This window comes from Mytilus californianus, unplaced genomic scaffold, assembly GCF_021869535.1.
Source record: "Mytilus californianus isolate M0D057914Y unplaced genomic scaffold, xbMytCali1.0.p SCAF_11, whole genome shotgun sequence".
NCBI lineage: Eukaryota > Metazoa > Mollusca > Bivalvia > Mytilida > Mytilidae > Mytilus > Mytilus californianus.
The window spans coordinates 51,739,355-51,758,078 of record NW_026262593.1 but is presented as its reverse complement, the minus strand read 5'-3'; the positions used below and the strand labels follow the sequence as shown (position 1 = coordinate 51,758,078).

Genomic DNA, 18,724 nt, shown 5'->3' with positions numbered 1-18,724 from the left:
GAACATGCGCATTATCACCTGCACAAATCATAATATTGCTACTGGTTGCACAGATGAAATTGTGAAGACTGTAAGTTGTTCTCTATTTGTCTCTTAAGCTTGTTTATATTTGAAGACCAATAGAAAATGGAGGAAAAGAGAAACAAAAACATCGAAAACAGTACAAAGATTTATCAATGTCTTGTCAAAACAATGGGAACAGCAGTAAAAAAAATATCTAAAAAAATAAAACATTTTATACATCAAAGGCAAATTGATCCGCAGGGAATTTAATCGTTATTTCATTTTTATGAGAACTTGTATCCTACTGAACGACTACGATGTATTTGTATGTACAACCTGTTTATTGTGAAACATATTATAAAGTGAAATATCAACATGTTTTATATAATATTCACATAACACCATTACCTAATAAGACAACTGAAAAATTCCACCACACTTCACTCGTGTTGTTATTAAACTGTCTATATTTACCTAACATGACACACCTATTGCAAACAAGTATGGTTTGACCACTTTATAAGTTGAAAATAAACATAATTTGAAAAAAGCATAACATGCAGAGACTAAAGAAAGAAAAAAAAATAAAAAGATGCCCAAGATACAACGAGATCAACAAATAGGGATTCAAGAAATTACATTTGTGATAAACGATAAACGATAAAACAACACATAGGAAGAAAAATAAAATAAAAACACACTTTATCAATTTCAGGAGTACGAAGCACTTTCTGGATTTAACTTCATCAAGAACGCTCAAAGCCGAATATTTGAAAGCCAATGATACATAAGCACTGCAATAGTAAACGAGCTACATGAGCAAAACAGAAACAAAATAATTATCCGAGAGAACAAAAAATAATGAGCTGAAATGAATAACAGAACATTTGTTCAATAACAGCAAAAAATACACAGAACATTTCACAATATCATCGATCAACAAATAGGAAGTTTATCCGATTCGTCTTCATCCGAGTTTCCATCACTACTATCAGCCTTCTGTTGAATCAAATTCTCATCCATGTCAATAAAATCGCTACCTTTGTATAAATCGTCATCATCGTCGTCAATGTATTTGTATTGGTCCAAGTCACGTTTATCATTATTCGGATAACTGGGAACTCTTTTAGGTGGAACGTAGATGTTTTTCAAGATTTTTTCTTCTGGCCAGCTCCTCATCTCAAATGCTCTGAGAACCCATTTATTATGATCGTTATTGAGTTTATGAGTTCGTTTGTATTTGCATGGTTCTTCACATTTTCCGAATTTATATGCACCACATAAATGTAATTTGACACATTTTTTCTTACCAACCTTGCATTTTTAAAGAAAATTATAGTCCCTACAGATGGATGGGAAATGATTATTAAGGACCCTTTTAATTTGGTTTTCGCTAAAATTCTCTAATCCAAATCGTACTTTGAGTCGACTATTGTGCTGATTTGTAAAATCATGAGCTAGCCTGCAACCTTTGAAATTGCAATATATGTTTCTGACAAACCGGTGACAAACATGGAAGAAGTGACAGTTGGCATAATCACATTTACCAGGATATTGACGATTATTATAAAGAGAACAAACGCCAGCGGTTTTTACAAATGGTAATACTAGTATGTATTCTATCTTTTCATTTTTTTGAAAAGATGAAACTGCATCATATGCGTTTCAAACCACCTTGGAATATCAGCAGAAGAGGGGAAAAGGTTACATTGTAATAAAAAATCTTCAAATGTGCAGCCACTTTCAAATATTGTGATAACAAATTCCAAAATCTCGTCTGCACTAACACCTTCGATGTTGTAGGTATCCGTTCCACCTGTTTTGTTTGCTATGGCGTTCAAATAATTTCTACTCTTTTTTCTGCGTTGCTTTTGTTGTTTGCATTCTTTTTCGTCATCTAAAGTTTGAGTTTCTGCAAATAAATAGCAAAAATGATTTGATTACATTTTCAAATAATGAGACAATAGCACATTACAATAGAGATGAAAATAATAATGCATGCAATATATTAAAACAATTAAAATTGAGAATGGAAATGGGGAATGTGTCAAAGAGACAACAACCCGACCACAGAACAGACAACAGCAGAAGGCCACCAACAGGTCTTCAATGCAGCGAGAAATTCCCGCACCCGGAGGCGTCCTTCAGCTGGCCCCTAAACAAATATATATACTAGTTCAGTGATAATGAACGTCATACTAAACTCCAAATTGTACACAAGAAACTAAAATTAAAAATAATACAAGACTAACAAAGGCTAGAGGCTCCTGACTTGGGACAGGCGCAAAAATGCGGCGGGGTTAAACATGTTTATGAGATCTCAACCCTCCCCCTATACCTCTAGCCAATGTAGAAAAGTAAACGCATAACAATACGCACATTAAAATTCAGTTCAAGAGAAGTCCGAGTCTGATGTCAGAAGATGTAACCAAAGAAAATAAACAAAATGACAATAATACATAAATAACAACAGACTACTAGCAGTTAACTGACATGCCAGCTCCAGACTTCAATTAAACTGATTGAAAGATTATGTCTTCATCATATGAATATCAGGCACAATCCTTCCCGTTAGGGGTTTAGTATCATACCATCATAACATATATGAGAAGAACATAACCCGTGTCATGCCAACAACTGGTTTTTAAATAAATGTGTTTAGTGCAGATGCAAAGACCTTATAAGTGAATCAATATCAACGCCAAAATACCATGCTTTATAGTACATGTCTATGAAACAATTTGAATATTCAAAGTATAATTCTGTTTCAGTGCTATAAATCTGGAAACATGGTTAATTATCAACATTTATCCTGGTGTGACGCGGGATGACAATTACTCTCATAGTGTTTCCGGAAGTAATTACCGACTAAACTCTATTACTAAAATTTATGAAGCACGAATGTGTTGAGCACAACTAGAAGTTTTTCATGAGATTTACATCGTGCAATATGAGTGAAAATAATACCACAAAATTAAATGCAGTATAAGTTACGTTAACATGGTTGAAATAAAATAAAAATTTCTATTAGTTTTAAACTGTAAAATACTAAAACCATTTTAAGTGGTGGGGATAAAAGACAACCGAATTAAAATATATCATTACATTCGTGATCATTCTTTTAGATTTTAATTTCTGTGGTGAACATAAACATGTACGATAAAAATCAATAGACTTTATTGCTATTTTTGAACCTGCGACACTTGACCAGAGATTTTGCGACACTTGAAATATTGAAGTCATACAACAATAATCGTTGATTTATGGAGCCAGACAATTTGATTTGTGACGTCAAAATTTTACGAGAACTTGTAAGATGTAATGGCGGACTAATTGCTGTTAGGTGTTAATCTCAACCCTTGTTTAATGAACAATTAATAGAAGTGTGCTTTTTGTGCTCACTCAATGTATAAAATTATTAAAAAAATATAACATTAAATATCTTATGGCTATTTAAGTGTATGACCAATCTAGCAACTGTATATACATCTAAATTGTTTTCCTTTTATTCATTTGTTGATAACTATGCATTACAATAATGATATATTTGTTAGACAATATAAAGCTTATATTGACAAAAGAAACTTTATGTATAATAGAACCTAGGTGTGGATCTCCCTGTCTCTACCTTTGACAGAAACTAAATCTGTGAAAACAAATTGCCAAGCTTATCTTTTTAAAATGAAGAAAGATACATTTTCGTACTATCTTATAATGTAAGGATGTTATCATAAACATACATTTTTTCTTAGTCAATGGTATTTTTTCTATTTGTACTATATATGAGCTGTTGTATACAGTTTCTTAGAATTGTATGCTTATCTATTACAGTAAAACTGTTGTTTATGTATAATTGTCTATTAAAAATGCCATAGCTTATACGTACGTAGATGTAGAAGACCACTGGGTGGAATAACTGTTTTGTTTATTGTGCTTATTTCTGAAAATATAGAAATCATTTTTTTTTTATAGTACAGTAGTACCTTTTGACTTGGCTTCGTATGACATTGCACAAACGTTTAAACCAACATGCTTGATTCCTAGTTATAGGCCTTCTATGTAGTATTTTGTCGACTGCTCTTTGTCATGTCGTCGTTTTTATTTTTCGTAAACACATTGTCTATTTCTACATAAGATTGGGCAGCAGTGCTCGAGTCAATATAGTTTGAAGCCCAATCTGATACTATGTTTAAAGCATTGAAAACAAAACTTTCGAAAACATTGTTCCAACCACGGCTATGGCCATCTTTGTCTGGACTAGGGTAAGTTTAGTGTTTCGAATATTTCAAAACTTTATACACAGAATATTCACAGAAAATGATTGATAATTCATATAAGCAAAAAGTGCTGCATACTAGGCTGGTGATACCCTCGGGGACGAAACGTAATGGAGTATATGAACTGCCTAGAAAACAATGATTAGGTGCTAATTTCAAAAACTTTGCAAATGAGTTCATCACGGTCAATTGTATGTCAAACTGTGTTTGTAACTGAACTACGAAATGTCGCCCTTCGAATCGTATTTTGTTTTAGACTCAAAAAAGGACACCGACTATTATAAAATGTATACAATAGGACATACTAAATTTCCATTGGCCATGGGATTACAGGATAAAAGTTAAAAAAAAAAAAGAAAACGAAATCAACGACTTACGACGAACTGACGCAAAATTGTGAGAAAACCTCATATATTCGACCTTCGAGTAAACTAAATTTAAAACTTTTTGATATTCTCGTGCATCTGATTAATTCACAAAAGGCAGAACATTTTGCCTTATCATGAAAACAGGCAATACAATAGGATTAAACATTGTTATACATGCCAATTAAAATGCAAATATATCTATTCATAAGTCGCATCAACAATTTGTATGCATATAGGTGAACTGTACATGTTTTTTGCCTTCTGTTCAAGTACAAATGAGCTTTGTCTATTTTGAAACGTTTGGCCTTTTCAGAATATTCACAGAAAAGGATTGATTATTCAAATCAACACAAAGTGCTGCATACTAGGCTGCAGTCTTCAGTCGAGGACAAAACGTAACTTGAGTATATGACCTGCATCGAAAACAACTGGTCAGGTGCTGATTTCAAAAACTTTGCAACTTAATTTAAGAATCTAATGAGTTTATCACGCTCAATTGTATATATCAAACCGTTTTTGTAACTGAAGTAAGAAATGTCTCCTGTAAATACTATATTTTTTTCAGATTCCAAAAAGGACACAGACTATAATAAAATATATTTACAACAGGATATGTGTTACTAAATTCCATTGGCCATGTGATTACAGAATAAAAGTTCGAAACAGAGAAAAGTAAACAACGACTAACGACAAACTGACACAAAATTGTGAAAAATCACATATATTCGACCTTCGAGTGAACTAAAATGAAAACGTTTTGATATTCTTGTGCATCTGATTAAATCACAGAAGGCAGATGCTAACCGACCCATTGTTAAAAAGGTTACCTTGCGTCTTATTAATAGGTGTAGGATTTCTTCTTTCTGACTCAAACAGTTCCTCCTTCAGTTTTGTCTTAGAACTACCTGTACCTGAGAAAATGAACAAGAGTAACACTTTGAAACTGCAGTAATTGTTTTTAGTATGCATTATACAAAATATGTGAAATAATGTATTCATATTCGCCAGTATCATATCTACCGCAATTGTCAAAACTCTCTAGTTCGATTTGAAACATACTAAAATGTATATCAGAATGTCATGTTTTTATTTGAAGCATTAACAATGCATATAATAATTATATATATACAGATACTATGTGGAATAGTGAAATGTCTGTATATTAAAATGCTGTATAAAGGGACTGAATCAGTCAGCGAATTCGGTTTCTGTTTGATTCCTTAATTATGTTATACTTAGTAGTAAATACAGGTTAATTGTATGTGTAATACAATTGATGACAATCGTGCTATATCAGCCATCTGTGATGATATCAATATCAGTAACGGTTGCAAAGGCTTTATCAAACCCCTATATGTATTACGTCACGTAATCGATATCAGTCACGGTTACAAAAGCTGTATCAAACCCCTTTAATGTATTACGCTATCTCTCGTGAAAAATAAATAAGAGAGATTAGTTGTACTTGAAGTACATGTAAATAATAAAGTTTATATGATATGGCTTTTTCAATATCACACACCGTATCAACTCTCAATCAATATACTCCCTGGTGTTATATTGGAGTCTCGGGTTGATACAGGTGTGATATTGATGCCATATGATATTCTCTATTTATCCTTTTCAGCAGATATTCTTTTCCAAATATCTGAACATGATTAGCACATGTGCTATCATTCTATATGAGGTCACATTATAGGTTGCATACACCTGGATCAATATGGGGATTTTCATGACAAAGATGTATCAGCTAAGTTGTTAAGTTATTTTGCCAATACAAACCAAAATGATTGTTTATAACAAATAACTATTCAATAGTCCGTTTTTTAAGCTTACAAAGTGACATACTTCATTTAAAAAAAAAATCATACTGTTGAAATCGAAGCTTATGCCACTGATAGATAATATCTAACAATAATAAGAACACCAACTAGTCATAAGGAATCGAAACTGTCTTTATTGATTTTGCAGAGTGAGAGGTGGCTAGTTTAAGTTTCAAATATTTATTATTGTTTCCTGTCTAAACAAACAGATTTTCAAATATCTCAATATTTCTCCTTTTCTCCATATTCCCTGTGGAAATATTTTGACAAAAATAAATTCATCATAGATACCAGGACTTACAAGTCACCTAAAAAAGGAGTCTCAAATGGTTCTTGGTCGTTTATACATTAAAAAAAGTAGCAATCTGTTTATTGGATACAGTCTGTAGAGTAAACGCTCGTTAATAGTGGTAGTTGTCTAATAGGCAAATCAGTATAAGTGCATATATTAATCAATTCAGTTTCATGTCTACAATATCTTACCCATTTTTAAGTGAGTTCTATAACAGCAATGAATTAAGAACGTCTATTTTAAGGTATGTAAACCGAACAACGATTTTCGGAAAAATAGATGTAATACGATACTTCTTTGAATCCTTAAGGTCCTGTTATGTTTTTGTTCTTATGTACACCCTGTTATAAGTGAGCCAACACAAATACATAAAACTCCTTAATGAGGTTTTTACTAAAAAATCAACTCTTTTTTTTTTTACATCAGTCGAATGTTCTAACTGTAAAAAGTAAAATAACAAAAAAACCGACATCCAAAGAACTATAAAAAGTAAAATAATAAAAATAACAAACTTAAAGAAAAATTAGAAACGGAAACTCCTTAATCTAAAGCTCAAACATATCAAACGAATAATAAAAAAAAAACAACTGTCATTTTTCTGACTTGGTACAGGCATTTGTTTATGTAGAAAATTGTGGATTAAAGCTGGTTTTATAGTTAGCTAAACCTCTCAGTTGTATGGCAATTGCATAGAACTCCATTTTATGGACAACAAAGTGTGAGCAAAACAAACAGACATAAAAGGTAAAAACTGTCAAAGTTGGGGAACAGCAGTCAACATTGTGTTATAATCTTAGTCACTATAAAACAAATAACTACATTCTATGTCAACAAAGAAAAACAAAATGGCATGTAGACAAAGCGCAAAATCAAGATGAAAGACAGAAGTACAAAAAATGACGGTAGCACAAAACCATAATGGCGGGCGGTATGTACAAATAATGAACCACGCCAAAAGGATATTATTAAAAATGGACTTAACAGTAAAGGTTAGAAATATACAAATTCAAACAAAAAGAACACTATAACACGTAATTAAGGTGATAAACAAAATCAGTACATAGAATCCATATTTCAAAACCATCATGTATTATTTGTGAAGTTGATACGGAATATTTACGAACAAGATCTTAGTATCTTCCAATGACCTGCTTTAAAAAAAACAATTCTAAGGATCTACTGTCGACTGAAGTTTATAAATTCTTATTTAACTTGGTAGCTACTTATCCCGCATAAATAGAAAAGCACTTCAAGGGATCGAATTCTTTTCATGTTTCCAACACAATTTATACAATCCATTTCAGACATCGGTGCATCTATAGTCAGAGCAAATTTCTAATAATGTTCTACCCCAGGAATATATTATCTTAGCCGTATTTGGCAAAACCTGTCGGAATATCGGGTCGTCAACGATATTCTTCTTCGCACGTTATATGGCCTTTCAAACATTTTTTTAATCTGAGCGTCATTAATGAGTCTTCTGTAAACGAAACGCGTGTCTGACGTACAATTTTTTCCCTGGTATTCATAATGAGTTTATTTCCATTTGACTACGAGTGCTATCGTTTAAGATTCGAACACTTGTTTTCCTAAATCCTTTTATCGATAAATCGTGTCAGTACCCCAAACCGAAGTTATATTATACGTGTTTTATCCCGTTCAATTGATGTCCTCTTGCGGGAGGTTTCTGTAATAGTTGTATCACTGAGGGTATAATAGCAAACCCTATGAATATAACGTACACCATTTCGTTGGCAGAACATATTAATTATCAAAAATTAACAACACGAATGATGTAGTATAATCATAAAGCAAAATATCTAACGTTTTAAACTTTTTGACAAAAGGAAAGATAAATCGAAGACAAAAAATTAAAGGGAAGAACTATTGACCTGAACAGTTAAATACGTTGAATAACATTCAAATCAAAACATACAATGATGTACAATACTGATAACAGTTCAGTGTTTTAAACATAACTTTATTATAACTCAATGCACGGTTTGGAATGTATACAAGTTCAAAATATACATTGATGTAAAATAATTGTTAAGGTATAAGTCTTTTCAACATTACATACCCTCAACTCATTTGTTATCAAGAAAGAAATATAAAGTGATACAAATAATGCACAAGTAGTTTACCAATGTGTTAAAATTAAGTAGACAAATCAAGATAACATGATCGTATGCAATCCAAAATTTCCGGATGTGTCGTCAGGGTAATCGCATATTGCTATGCATGAATTATCAACAATACCGATCCACACTCAGTCATCATGTCACTATCAGGACAAAGAAACAAGAAATAGAACTACAGACATTTCGATAGTGTGTTGAAACACATGCACATCATATGTCAAACTTTGAAGTGCTTTGCTAATTTGCATAGCGGTCATTTTGTCTCATCACGAAGACAGTCATTACAATAGGATTATACATGCCATATAAATGCAAATATGCTAATTCCCACGTTGCATCAACAATTTGTACCCTTAAGTAAACTGTACATGTTATTTGCCTTCTATTCGTGTACAAATTGTCTACTTACATTAATATTGTCAAACGTTCGCCCTTTTCAGTTAAAAAATCGAAATCATAACCGAAATATAATTGCTATGAAAAATACCGAAGAAGTCAAATTTTAAGCATTTTTTCTTAGAATTACACAACATATTTGTAAATATCTCCCAAAAGATTTTTTTAAGACACGTTAGTTGTAAATCCAAGACGGAAAATACTGGATTATCTGTAAATGGGATAAAATTTATATTTTTACTCTACAACTAAGGAAAGTAATTTAATCAAAAGGGTCAAAGTCACGTGGTGCAAATCATATGAATAAAGTACCTAGGATTTTGCCATATGTCGTATCGGTCAAACAATTCGTGAAGGTGACCTTTAAACTTGTAGTGTTGCTTCAAGTCGTTTTTGCTTATAACTCTGTAGGATTAGTTTTATGTAAGAGTCACATTCCTATTAATGATGTCCGTATTGATTGAGATAAGTATACACGTGAGACAAAGTTATTTGCGACATAAAAAATCAACCTAAGTCTGCTCGTGCATGTTCACACTATACTGACTTCATATACTGACGCAGAAATTGCTCGAACAGAGTTATGAAGAGGAAGGATTAAAAATGACGCTCCGTAACTTTTATGGACACCACCACGAATTGGTTGATCTATACGATGTGTCTGTGTCTAAACTAACTAATGACATTTTTACCACGTCTTAGATTGTGGTTTAACATCTATGTCGTCTGTCTGTTAAGTACCGAATGTGACATATTCCCGAATATGACTGTTATACCTAGTGTAAATTTGCATTGTTATACAACGTGTTATGGTTTCGGTTGAATAATGTGTTATGTCTGATCGTTTGTTGTCAAAATAATTATAAAATTGCCCTCAATACCATCATTGTCATATTCCCGAATATGACTGTTATACCGAGTGTGAAGTTGCATTGCTATACGACGTGCCTCGGTATTTTGTACATCCAACATTCATGTATTTATGTTTGATGTTTCTGTTATGGTTTCGGTTGGATTATCTGTTATGTCTTATCGTTTATAGTCCAAATAATCATAAAATTGCCTTTCCATAACATCATTGTCATAAAAATTGTTTGGATGAGTATTGTGAAATAATTGTATAAAGTTCGAGATTTCATGTTAGTTACGTAAGCGCGTCACTGTTTTTGATATCCTGTGGTGTTTGTCGTTGATGGAATATGTTCGTTGTTGTTCTGCGGTTTGCATGTTGTATCGACTATTATATTATTTGTTTGTGCGTTTCTCTGTGATGAATGTTCTTGCGTGTGTTTGTGCTGTATTTCTTTCACGTAGTGTTGTCATTTTAGTGATATATATATATTTTGTTAACATTGTCATAAAGCGGGAGATTTGGCATGCCATTAAAACAAGTTCAACGCACCATTTTTTCTTAAAATGTCCTGTACCAAGTCAGGAATATGGCAGTTGTTATCAAATAGTTCGTTTCTATGTATGTTGGCGTTTGTTTTTGTTGCACTTCATTGTTCCTGTTGTTCCTTTGTTTTCCTTTTATAGTTGATGTGTTTCCCTCGGTTTTAGTTTGTAACCCGAATTTGTTTTCTCTCAATCGATTTATGACTTTTGAACACCGGCATACTACTGTTGTGTTTATTTAGTTAGATACGGAGAAATGTAAATAACAATTTTTTGCTCTGGATACTGTCTTTTGGACATAAAAAAGCTTTTGTCCAAATTTCATAAATTCCATGAAGGTTTCGACAAATAAAAAATGCATTGATGTTAAAACACTTTTTACCCGTCGGTATCTAGGAATGCTATGTTACAGGCTTGACATAGAGGGTCGCAGACATCTCTTTATGCAATTATTGCGGAGAATATCATGCATTGTAGTATTGAACAAAAAAAAAAATTGTATGCGTGATATTAGGGGATGACCATTTGATTCTGAGGGAGGGGGGGGGGGGGGGAGGGGCAGTGGCAAATTTGATGATGTCAGAATATTTATTTCCAACATAAAGGCGGTCAGATTATTTATTTTCTTTCAGACCAGGGCCAGAATATTTTTTTTTCTGCTCAGCCTCACATTGACATATCCCCTTCTCGTCCCCATTAAAATCAACTTTTCACTCCCTAAAGCAATTTAACTTTTGTGGAACAGATTACGTATCGTTAGGAAACACATACAAATCCAAACAAATAGAGCTTCATAATGAGGTCAAAAATATATATCACTATATATTTTATCAATATTAAAATACAATAGCCTTACAATCAAGGATGGATCAAGGGTCCAAAATGAGAGGTGTGTTATTATACAAAATGGAACAATTTCTGGCGAGAGTAGCGATTAAATTTTTGTTTAAGGTTTCATAAACAAGATTTCATTTTTTCAGGTCAAAAAGACGGTAGACGTACACTCTGCCCTCCAAAATAACTACTGACAATACTTCTGTAAAAAAAATTAATTTTAGAAATGTTATGCGTCCGACTGTATGAAAATGATGAAATGTAGTATGATTGCAAATGAGACAACAATGCACCACAGTTCGAATGAAATGGATGCAAGTAATTATATGCAACCGTACGACCTTCAACATTGAGAGAAACCCATACTGTATAGTCGGCTATAAAAGGCCCGACATACAAAATATGAAACAATGCAATTAAGAAAACTTACGGCCTAAGGCAAACTTGCAAACCAATTATGTATATCTCTAGAAGAATTCTGTAAAGTGTTTAAGTTATTTGTAATTAATTCAAGTACTGTTTTGTTCTTGATCTACTAAAATTGAAAAATATTTCCAGTGTTTATAAATATAGATGATGTTAAAGATGCTTAATTAGCCGTGGATTTACGGTTGCATCTACCGTTTCAAAAATTAATAGAAAAATGTAAAGCGAGAAATATATAAATTAATCACTCAAAAACAATCACAAAAAAGATTCAGTGGCTATTACCTCTGTATAGTGTGCACTGATCACATATAGTGTGAAAGAGAGGGAGAAAAAAAAAACGACTGACACGACATGCTGAACTGTTCATATAAAATCGGGGAAATACATTCATTAGTGACCATAGTGACCATAGTGACAGTAAACAACAGAAATCGTTTAAGGATTACAACACAAATCGAACCTCAGTGTTGACACATTCTAAAGTACAAAATAATTCTGTGAGTATTATAACAGTAGATGAAACCACAACCATCATCTACAAAAACTAAATTATCAATTACCCCAACAACACACATAACAAAGTTAAATTTCCCCTTCGAGGGAATCTTTTGCCTAGTAGTCAGTATTTCTGTGTTGATCTGAAATATCATTATATTGTCATAATTATAAATTAACTGTTTACAAAACTTTGAATTTTGCGAAATAATAAGGATTTGCAACACCAGTAATAGATTACCTTAGCTGTATTAGCAAAACCTTTCGCATTGTTGGCTATTCAGTGCTCCTGAACTTCGTACTTCATTTTTGCCTTTTTAACTTATTGGATTCGAGTCACTGATGAATATTTTGAAGACAAAACGCGCGTCTGGCGTACAAATATGTAATCATGATATCTATGATGCGTTGATTTAGAGGTCAACATACAGTTTAAACAAAAGACAGGCATCCATGCATTATTTCTAGCTACCATAAACCTTGCCAAATTGTATGCTATAGACTCGTTTAATTTTTTTGTTGAAAACGTTCCTGTATGAAATGATAATATAGAGTATACCATAAGACGTTGTGCAGAATCCATATTTATCTATATTCCACACACTCAGAAAATTAGGAAGAAGAACTGTTACCGGAGAAACATAGCTTACAGACAAAAAACAAAATGCTATGGTCTATTTATATCATCTCAGACAGGAGATTAGTGTCCACAATTGATACAAAAAAATCAAATATTATTTAGAGGGTGAAGCACACTGGGAATATATAATGGTAACGTGTATTCAAAGACATTTTTAATCATGTTTTTAAAGTTAAAAAATAGATAGTTGAAATATTTAGGAAGCATGCTTTATCGACGTCATAATAAGTCTTTTGACGTTACTGAATATTTTAGTATAAATGACCATGGATACGTTTTATTTTTTTTAAAACCAAACCCTTCCATTTTCTTGTTTATATTTCTTTAAGGAATGCGGCTAATTGCAAAGTTTTACACCAGTATTTGGCGGTTTTCGTGTTGTTGAGTCTTAAATTTTCTATATTGTGTTTTTTATGTACTTTTGGTTAACCTTAAGTTGTCTTTGTTTTTTGTGATGGCATCGTCAATGTCTTTTCGATTTATGAGTTAGAGTAGCCTTTTGGTATCTTTTGTTTCATTTTAACGTGTTACTGAGCAATGTAATTTCCATACATTGAATGATTCCATTCTGGGACAGTTTTCCCTCCCGACATCCAGTGAAGATCAGCATACGGATTAGAGGTGGAACTTTCGCAGAGTAGTTGAGCAATGTGATGGGTACTACTAGTATATCAGCAACTGCTCGCTGTTCTAGTGCATTCTCGTTTATTATAGATTTTTTTGGGATTCGTCAGCTCAGTCTTTAGATAATTGGTCATCTGTGTTGTTTGTGTTTTGACTTTTCGTTTTTGGTATAATAGTCATTATCGCTATTTTACGAAATTTTCCTTTGATCTTACTGACTGATAATGTCCTTTCTCAGCACAGTAGAGTGATATGAAAAATTATCGTTAGAAACTTAGGGCGCACGTGCCTTTGTCAATGTAAATTTCAACGTCGTCATAGGCAAAATGGCGATAAACAGATTATCATTGGTCATCTCAACTCGATTGTTTTTCTCACTTTCGTCGTACGGCTCAATCGAGAAAATCAATCTCGTTGAGATGACCAACGATAATCTATAATTATTTGACTTTGATCCTTGAATATTAAGCCATCGATACATAATTGGCTTTAACATTTCGATGTTTGAGTGTTCTATGTGACGGTAAAATAGGAAGCTTGAAGGCGCTTTTGACACATCAAGTTTATAAAGCAATAATTGCATTAGCCTTTTTTTGTCTCTTGGTAATGTTTAACAAGAAAATATTTCATGGATGAAAAAACATGTTTTTTCGAAAAATAAAACATGTGTAGGTAGTGTCGTCAATTTGTTATGGTCTTGAATAGCTTCTGACAAGAAATGTAAGTGACCGTTTCTTAAGATCTAGCATATTTTGTCAAATTAACATTAATGATTGGTCTTCTTCTCAAAGTAAGAATCGAGAAAATATACAATGAACACAAACCTTCAATAACATATTCTGAACACAAAAACGCAAAGCTGAATTTTGATAAACCGTGGTTTTCAGATGAGTTGAAAACTTTACGTCGAAATTACATCAGGGCATTAAATGTGTTTAACAGCAACAGTTCTACATATAATCATAAAACATTAAATGAGTGCAAGAAAACATACAAATTAAAGGAACGTTATCTGAAACGCCAATACATGAAACAAGAAGGTGACATGCTTAGTGTAATCCGCAAAACAAACCGAAAATTATTTTATGCAAAGTTTAAGCCAAAAAAGAAAACACTTAAAAGTAATCTGAAATTAGACGATTTCTATGAGCGCTTAAAAAATCTTGGATTGGAAATGAATTTAGATTTGGACAATGAATCAACTGAAGAAAGTAATTGTTGTGTTTTCGATGAACTAGATGCTGAAATAACACACAATAAAGTTGAGAAGGTTATTAATTTATTGAAGCGAAGTAAAAGTCATGGTCTAGACCTCTTGCTTAACGAATATTTCATCGAACTTTGCGACTTTTTGCTTCCATTTATAGTAAAGTTATTTAACGCTGTTCTCGAGAATGGACACTTTCCAAAGTCTTGGTGCGAAGCAATAGTCATACCGGTTTATAAAAATAAAGAGAACATAAATTTTACTTATAATTACAGAGGAATAAGCCTCTTGAGCAATTTAGCCAAATTGTGTACAGCTGTTTTAAACCAAAGACTGCTAAAGTGGGCATGTGAAAACGACATTATCAGCGACGCACAATTTGGATTTAGACAAAGTCATGGCACGGCAGATGCAATTTTTGTATTGAATTCTCTTATAAATAGGACTTTATCTGACAAGAAACGACTATACTGCTGTTTTGTGGACTACAAGAGAGCGTTTGATAGTATAAATCGTACAAAACTATGGATGAAGCTTTCACGTGTAGGAATCCGTGGAAAGTTATTGACAGTTGTGCGCTCTATGTTCGAAGTAACAAAGTCTTGTGTTCGTTTTAACGGTTCGTACTCTGAATTTTTTGAATGTCAAATCGGTTTACCACAAGGCGAGGTTTTATCGCTTATATTCTTCTCCTTATATGTGAATGACTGTGAAATGTCCTTTTTAATCGATGGATGCATTCCGCTTGAGATGCGGGATTTAAGTCTTTTTCTTCTAATGTATGCGGATGAAATGGTGCTATTTTAGGAAACCGTTCAAGTTCTGCAGTCAATGCTGAATTCATTAAAACTATATACCGTGAAAAACGATTTAACAGTTAACATTGACAAAACGAAGGTAGTTGTTTTTCGAAACGGAGGTGTAATTAAAGATTTTGAGAGATGGTTCTACAATAATGAGAGTTTAGAGACGGTCAATGACTTTTAGGAATTAATTTACAAATGCAATGGAAAATTTCTATTTACACAGAAGAAGTTGGCAGAACAAGGTCGAAAATCAATGTTTGCCATGTTATCTACGTCAAGGAATTACCATTTAAATACTCAAACTCTCCTGTCTCTATTTGATGTGTACGTAGGTAGTGTAATTTCTTATGCATGCGAAGTCTGGGGATTTTATAAAGGTGACGATATCGAAAAAGTCCATTTGCATTTTGCAAAAGACAACTTGGTGTTAAACAGTCTACAAATTCTGCTATGATGTATATGGAACTAGGAAGACTGCCAATGATCGTTAAAAGGAAAATTCAAATTTTTAAATATTGGTTCAAAATTCTGTCAACAAATAACTGTATTTTAAGCTCCGTATATAAAAAAATGTGTATCGATATTGATCGAAAACGTTCAAAATTTGTAAATTGGGCAACGTTAATCAGAGATGAACTACACAACATTGGACTTGGAGATATGTGGATTAAATAATCAGACCTCGTATTTGAGATTGATTTCCCTCTAATTAAACAATGACTTTTAGATATTAAAAAACAGGAGATGTATTCGTTACTTGATAGCAGTAGCAAGTGCCGTATCTATAAATAAATTATAAACAGTTTTGATTTACAATTTTATTTGACAAAATATATTCCTGTTGTGTACCGAAGAGCTCTTTTAAAAATAAAACTTTCTTCGCATTCATTAGCAGTTGAAACTGGACGCTACCGAAGTATTGAGTTGTCACGTCGTATATGTACAATTTGCCCTCAGTGTATTGAAGACGAATTCCATTTCATCTTAGTGAGTCCGAAATATAAGGAACTTAGAGTAAAATTCATTAAGAAATATTACTGGTCTAGACCAAGTGTGTTTAAAGTTATTGAACTTTTAAGTTTAAAGAACATCAAACAGTTAACCAATTTAGGAAAATACATTTTTACTGCATTTCAAATCAGAGACAATATTACATGAACATTCTCTGTCTGTTTACTTGTGTACTTTGAACATTTGTATTGACACCGATGAACTGTAAAGTTCAAGGTAATAAAGAATAAATATTCATTAACATGTTTTAAAATTCGAATATCCGCATTCAGTTAAAAGCGACATATGACATAGCATATACGCTAGGATGTGCAATCGGATAAAAAGAAATATCACGAGGTAGAAGAAATGGTATCTTTAGGATCTATATAGAAGAATTATTAAAGACATTCTGAGCATTGAATATAAATGAATATAGGGAAATCATATGACACTGTAATAGGAAAAAAAAAAAAACATACAAGGAAATTCAAGGAAAGCGACTTTGGTAAAAATTTGCAAACGGAACATTCAGATGTTATAAAATAATAGTTAATAATTAATATGCCAATAAATCGAAGAGAAAACTCAATGAATGCAGTTGAAACATCAGGTTCTCCATTCCCAATTTGTTAAATTGAAAAAGTGCATAAACTACACAAACTTGTTTAAGGGACAACCATTTGATTTTTTGTTGGAAGGCTGGCAGGAGAACTTATAAAATGATATGTAATGACTGGTTAGAACTATAAAAATCGTGTAGAAGACAGGATAAAAATGAATAGTCTGCGACACAAAATGCAGGAAACAAATGTGTACACAAATGAAAACTATCTTTTTTGGGGCAAAAAATAAGCATGCGTTGCAACAATTGAATATAAATGTTTAATCAAGGAAAATCCTCCTTCCCCCTACCAGAATATCAAATAGTCGTGCTCTTAACAATTTTTTTATTAGTTTTTTCAAGCGCATTAATGTTTAAGGCGTTGCTTCAAACCTTACTCTGTAATGACCGGCAATGGCATATTCATTTATGTAGTGTGGAAAACAGCAACAAAGTTTTTGTTTACTTAACAATTTTTATTATTAAATGAAAAAAAAAAAAAAAAAAAAAAAAAACAGCAAATAAGGTCTTTATTATAAATTACAGCCTTTCTTTTTCAGTGTAATTATAATAATATCTTACCCATTTTGACGTTATTATCCCTATTCCGGCAATCCAAGAAGAAATATGCATACAATGTTGAAAATGAATAGGAATTTCCTTATTTAACCCCCGGTTATACAACTAGTCGTATTGTGAAATAATGCAGGTAATGTTAATGTATTTTCCTTAGATATGATCGTCGTTTTTACCTTTATAGCATCTATTTAAAGGTAGCTTATTTGACATCGATTTTTCAGAAATTGAAATGCGAAATTTCTGTGAAATCATTTAGGCTCTGTTTACATATCGATTGCATTTGAATAAAAGTGTATTGAATCAATATTTTAATCATAGAAAACAGTTGTTGCAAAGCAAAACAAACAAAAAAAGTAAATTGGGAAATTGCGGCTACAGTTTACTGGGAATGACGAGATCTGACATGATAATAACATAATGCCATAATTGATTCATTTGACAAGTATATGCACCATTGGTAACAATGGATGTTCAAGTCCCTCAAAGTTAATTCTAGAAAAAACGAATTGTGAAAAAAAAATCCACAAAGAGATGATGCCTATAAACAGTAAACTTGTCTATCTGAAATTTGCTTATCACTAAATAGTACGCTAACAATGCGCTGGATAAGATACGTGTTGGTTTGTGATTAGTTCGTAGACATGCATTGTTGAAAACCAATGGTGATAGTTAATTGATTAATGAAAAAAAACATCTTATGTTTAACCAAAATACTTAATACAGTGTATGTCCTCAAAATCTAAATTACTTAGATTATTCGTCATTAATGTAATTATACCAAATATATTAAATGTAGCATAAAGATGGATGCAAGCATTGCA

At 32.3% G+C, this 18,724-nt stretch overlaps 1 protein-coding gene across 2 annotated transcripts; it reads right to left on the bottom strand.

The window, feature by feature from the left end:
• Positions 1 to 323: 323 nt before the first annotated feature.
• Positions 324 to 18,063, bottom strand: LOC127720288 (uncharacterized). Of its 2 annotated transcripts, XR_007990689.1 has the most exons (5): positions 17,907 to 18,063; positions 12,419 to 12,435; positions 5,476 to 5,559; positions 3,890 to 3,943; positions 324 to 1,915 (listed from the first exon to the last, which is right to left on the bottom strand). XR_007990689.1 is itself a non-coding variant. In XM_052226803.1 (4 exons), exons 1-4 carry the CDS (start codon positions 17,908 to 17,910, stop codon positions 1,623 to 1,625), a joined length of 435 nt encoding a protein of 144 aa, XP_052082763.1. In that variant the 5' UTR covers positions 17,911 to 18,063; the 3' UTR covers positions 324 to 1,622. The 2 variants fall into 2 exon arrangements, 1 of the variants encoding a protein (XP_052082763.1); XM_052226803.1 differs by lacking the exon at positions 12,419 to 12,435.
• Positions 18,064 to 18,724: the final 661 nt, after the last annotated feature.

Coding starts and splice junctions, on each gene's coding strand:
- LOC127720288 (XM_052226803.1), bottom strand. Junction 3,944..5,475: donor ACCTATTAATAAGACGCAAG/GTAACCTTTTTA, acceptor CTATATTTTCAG/AAATAAGCACAATAAACAAA. Junction 1,916..3,889: donor CAGTGGTCTTCTACATCTAC/GTACGTATAAGC, acceptor ATTTATTTGCAG/AAACTCAAACTTTAGATGAC.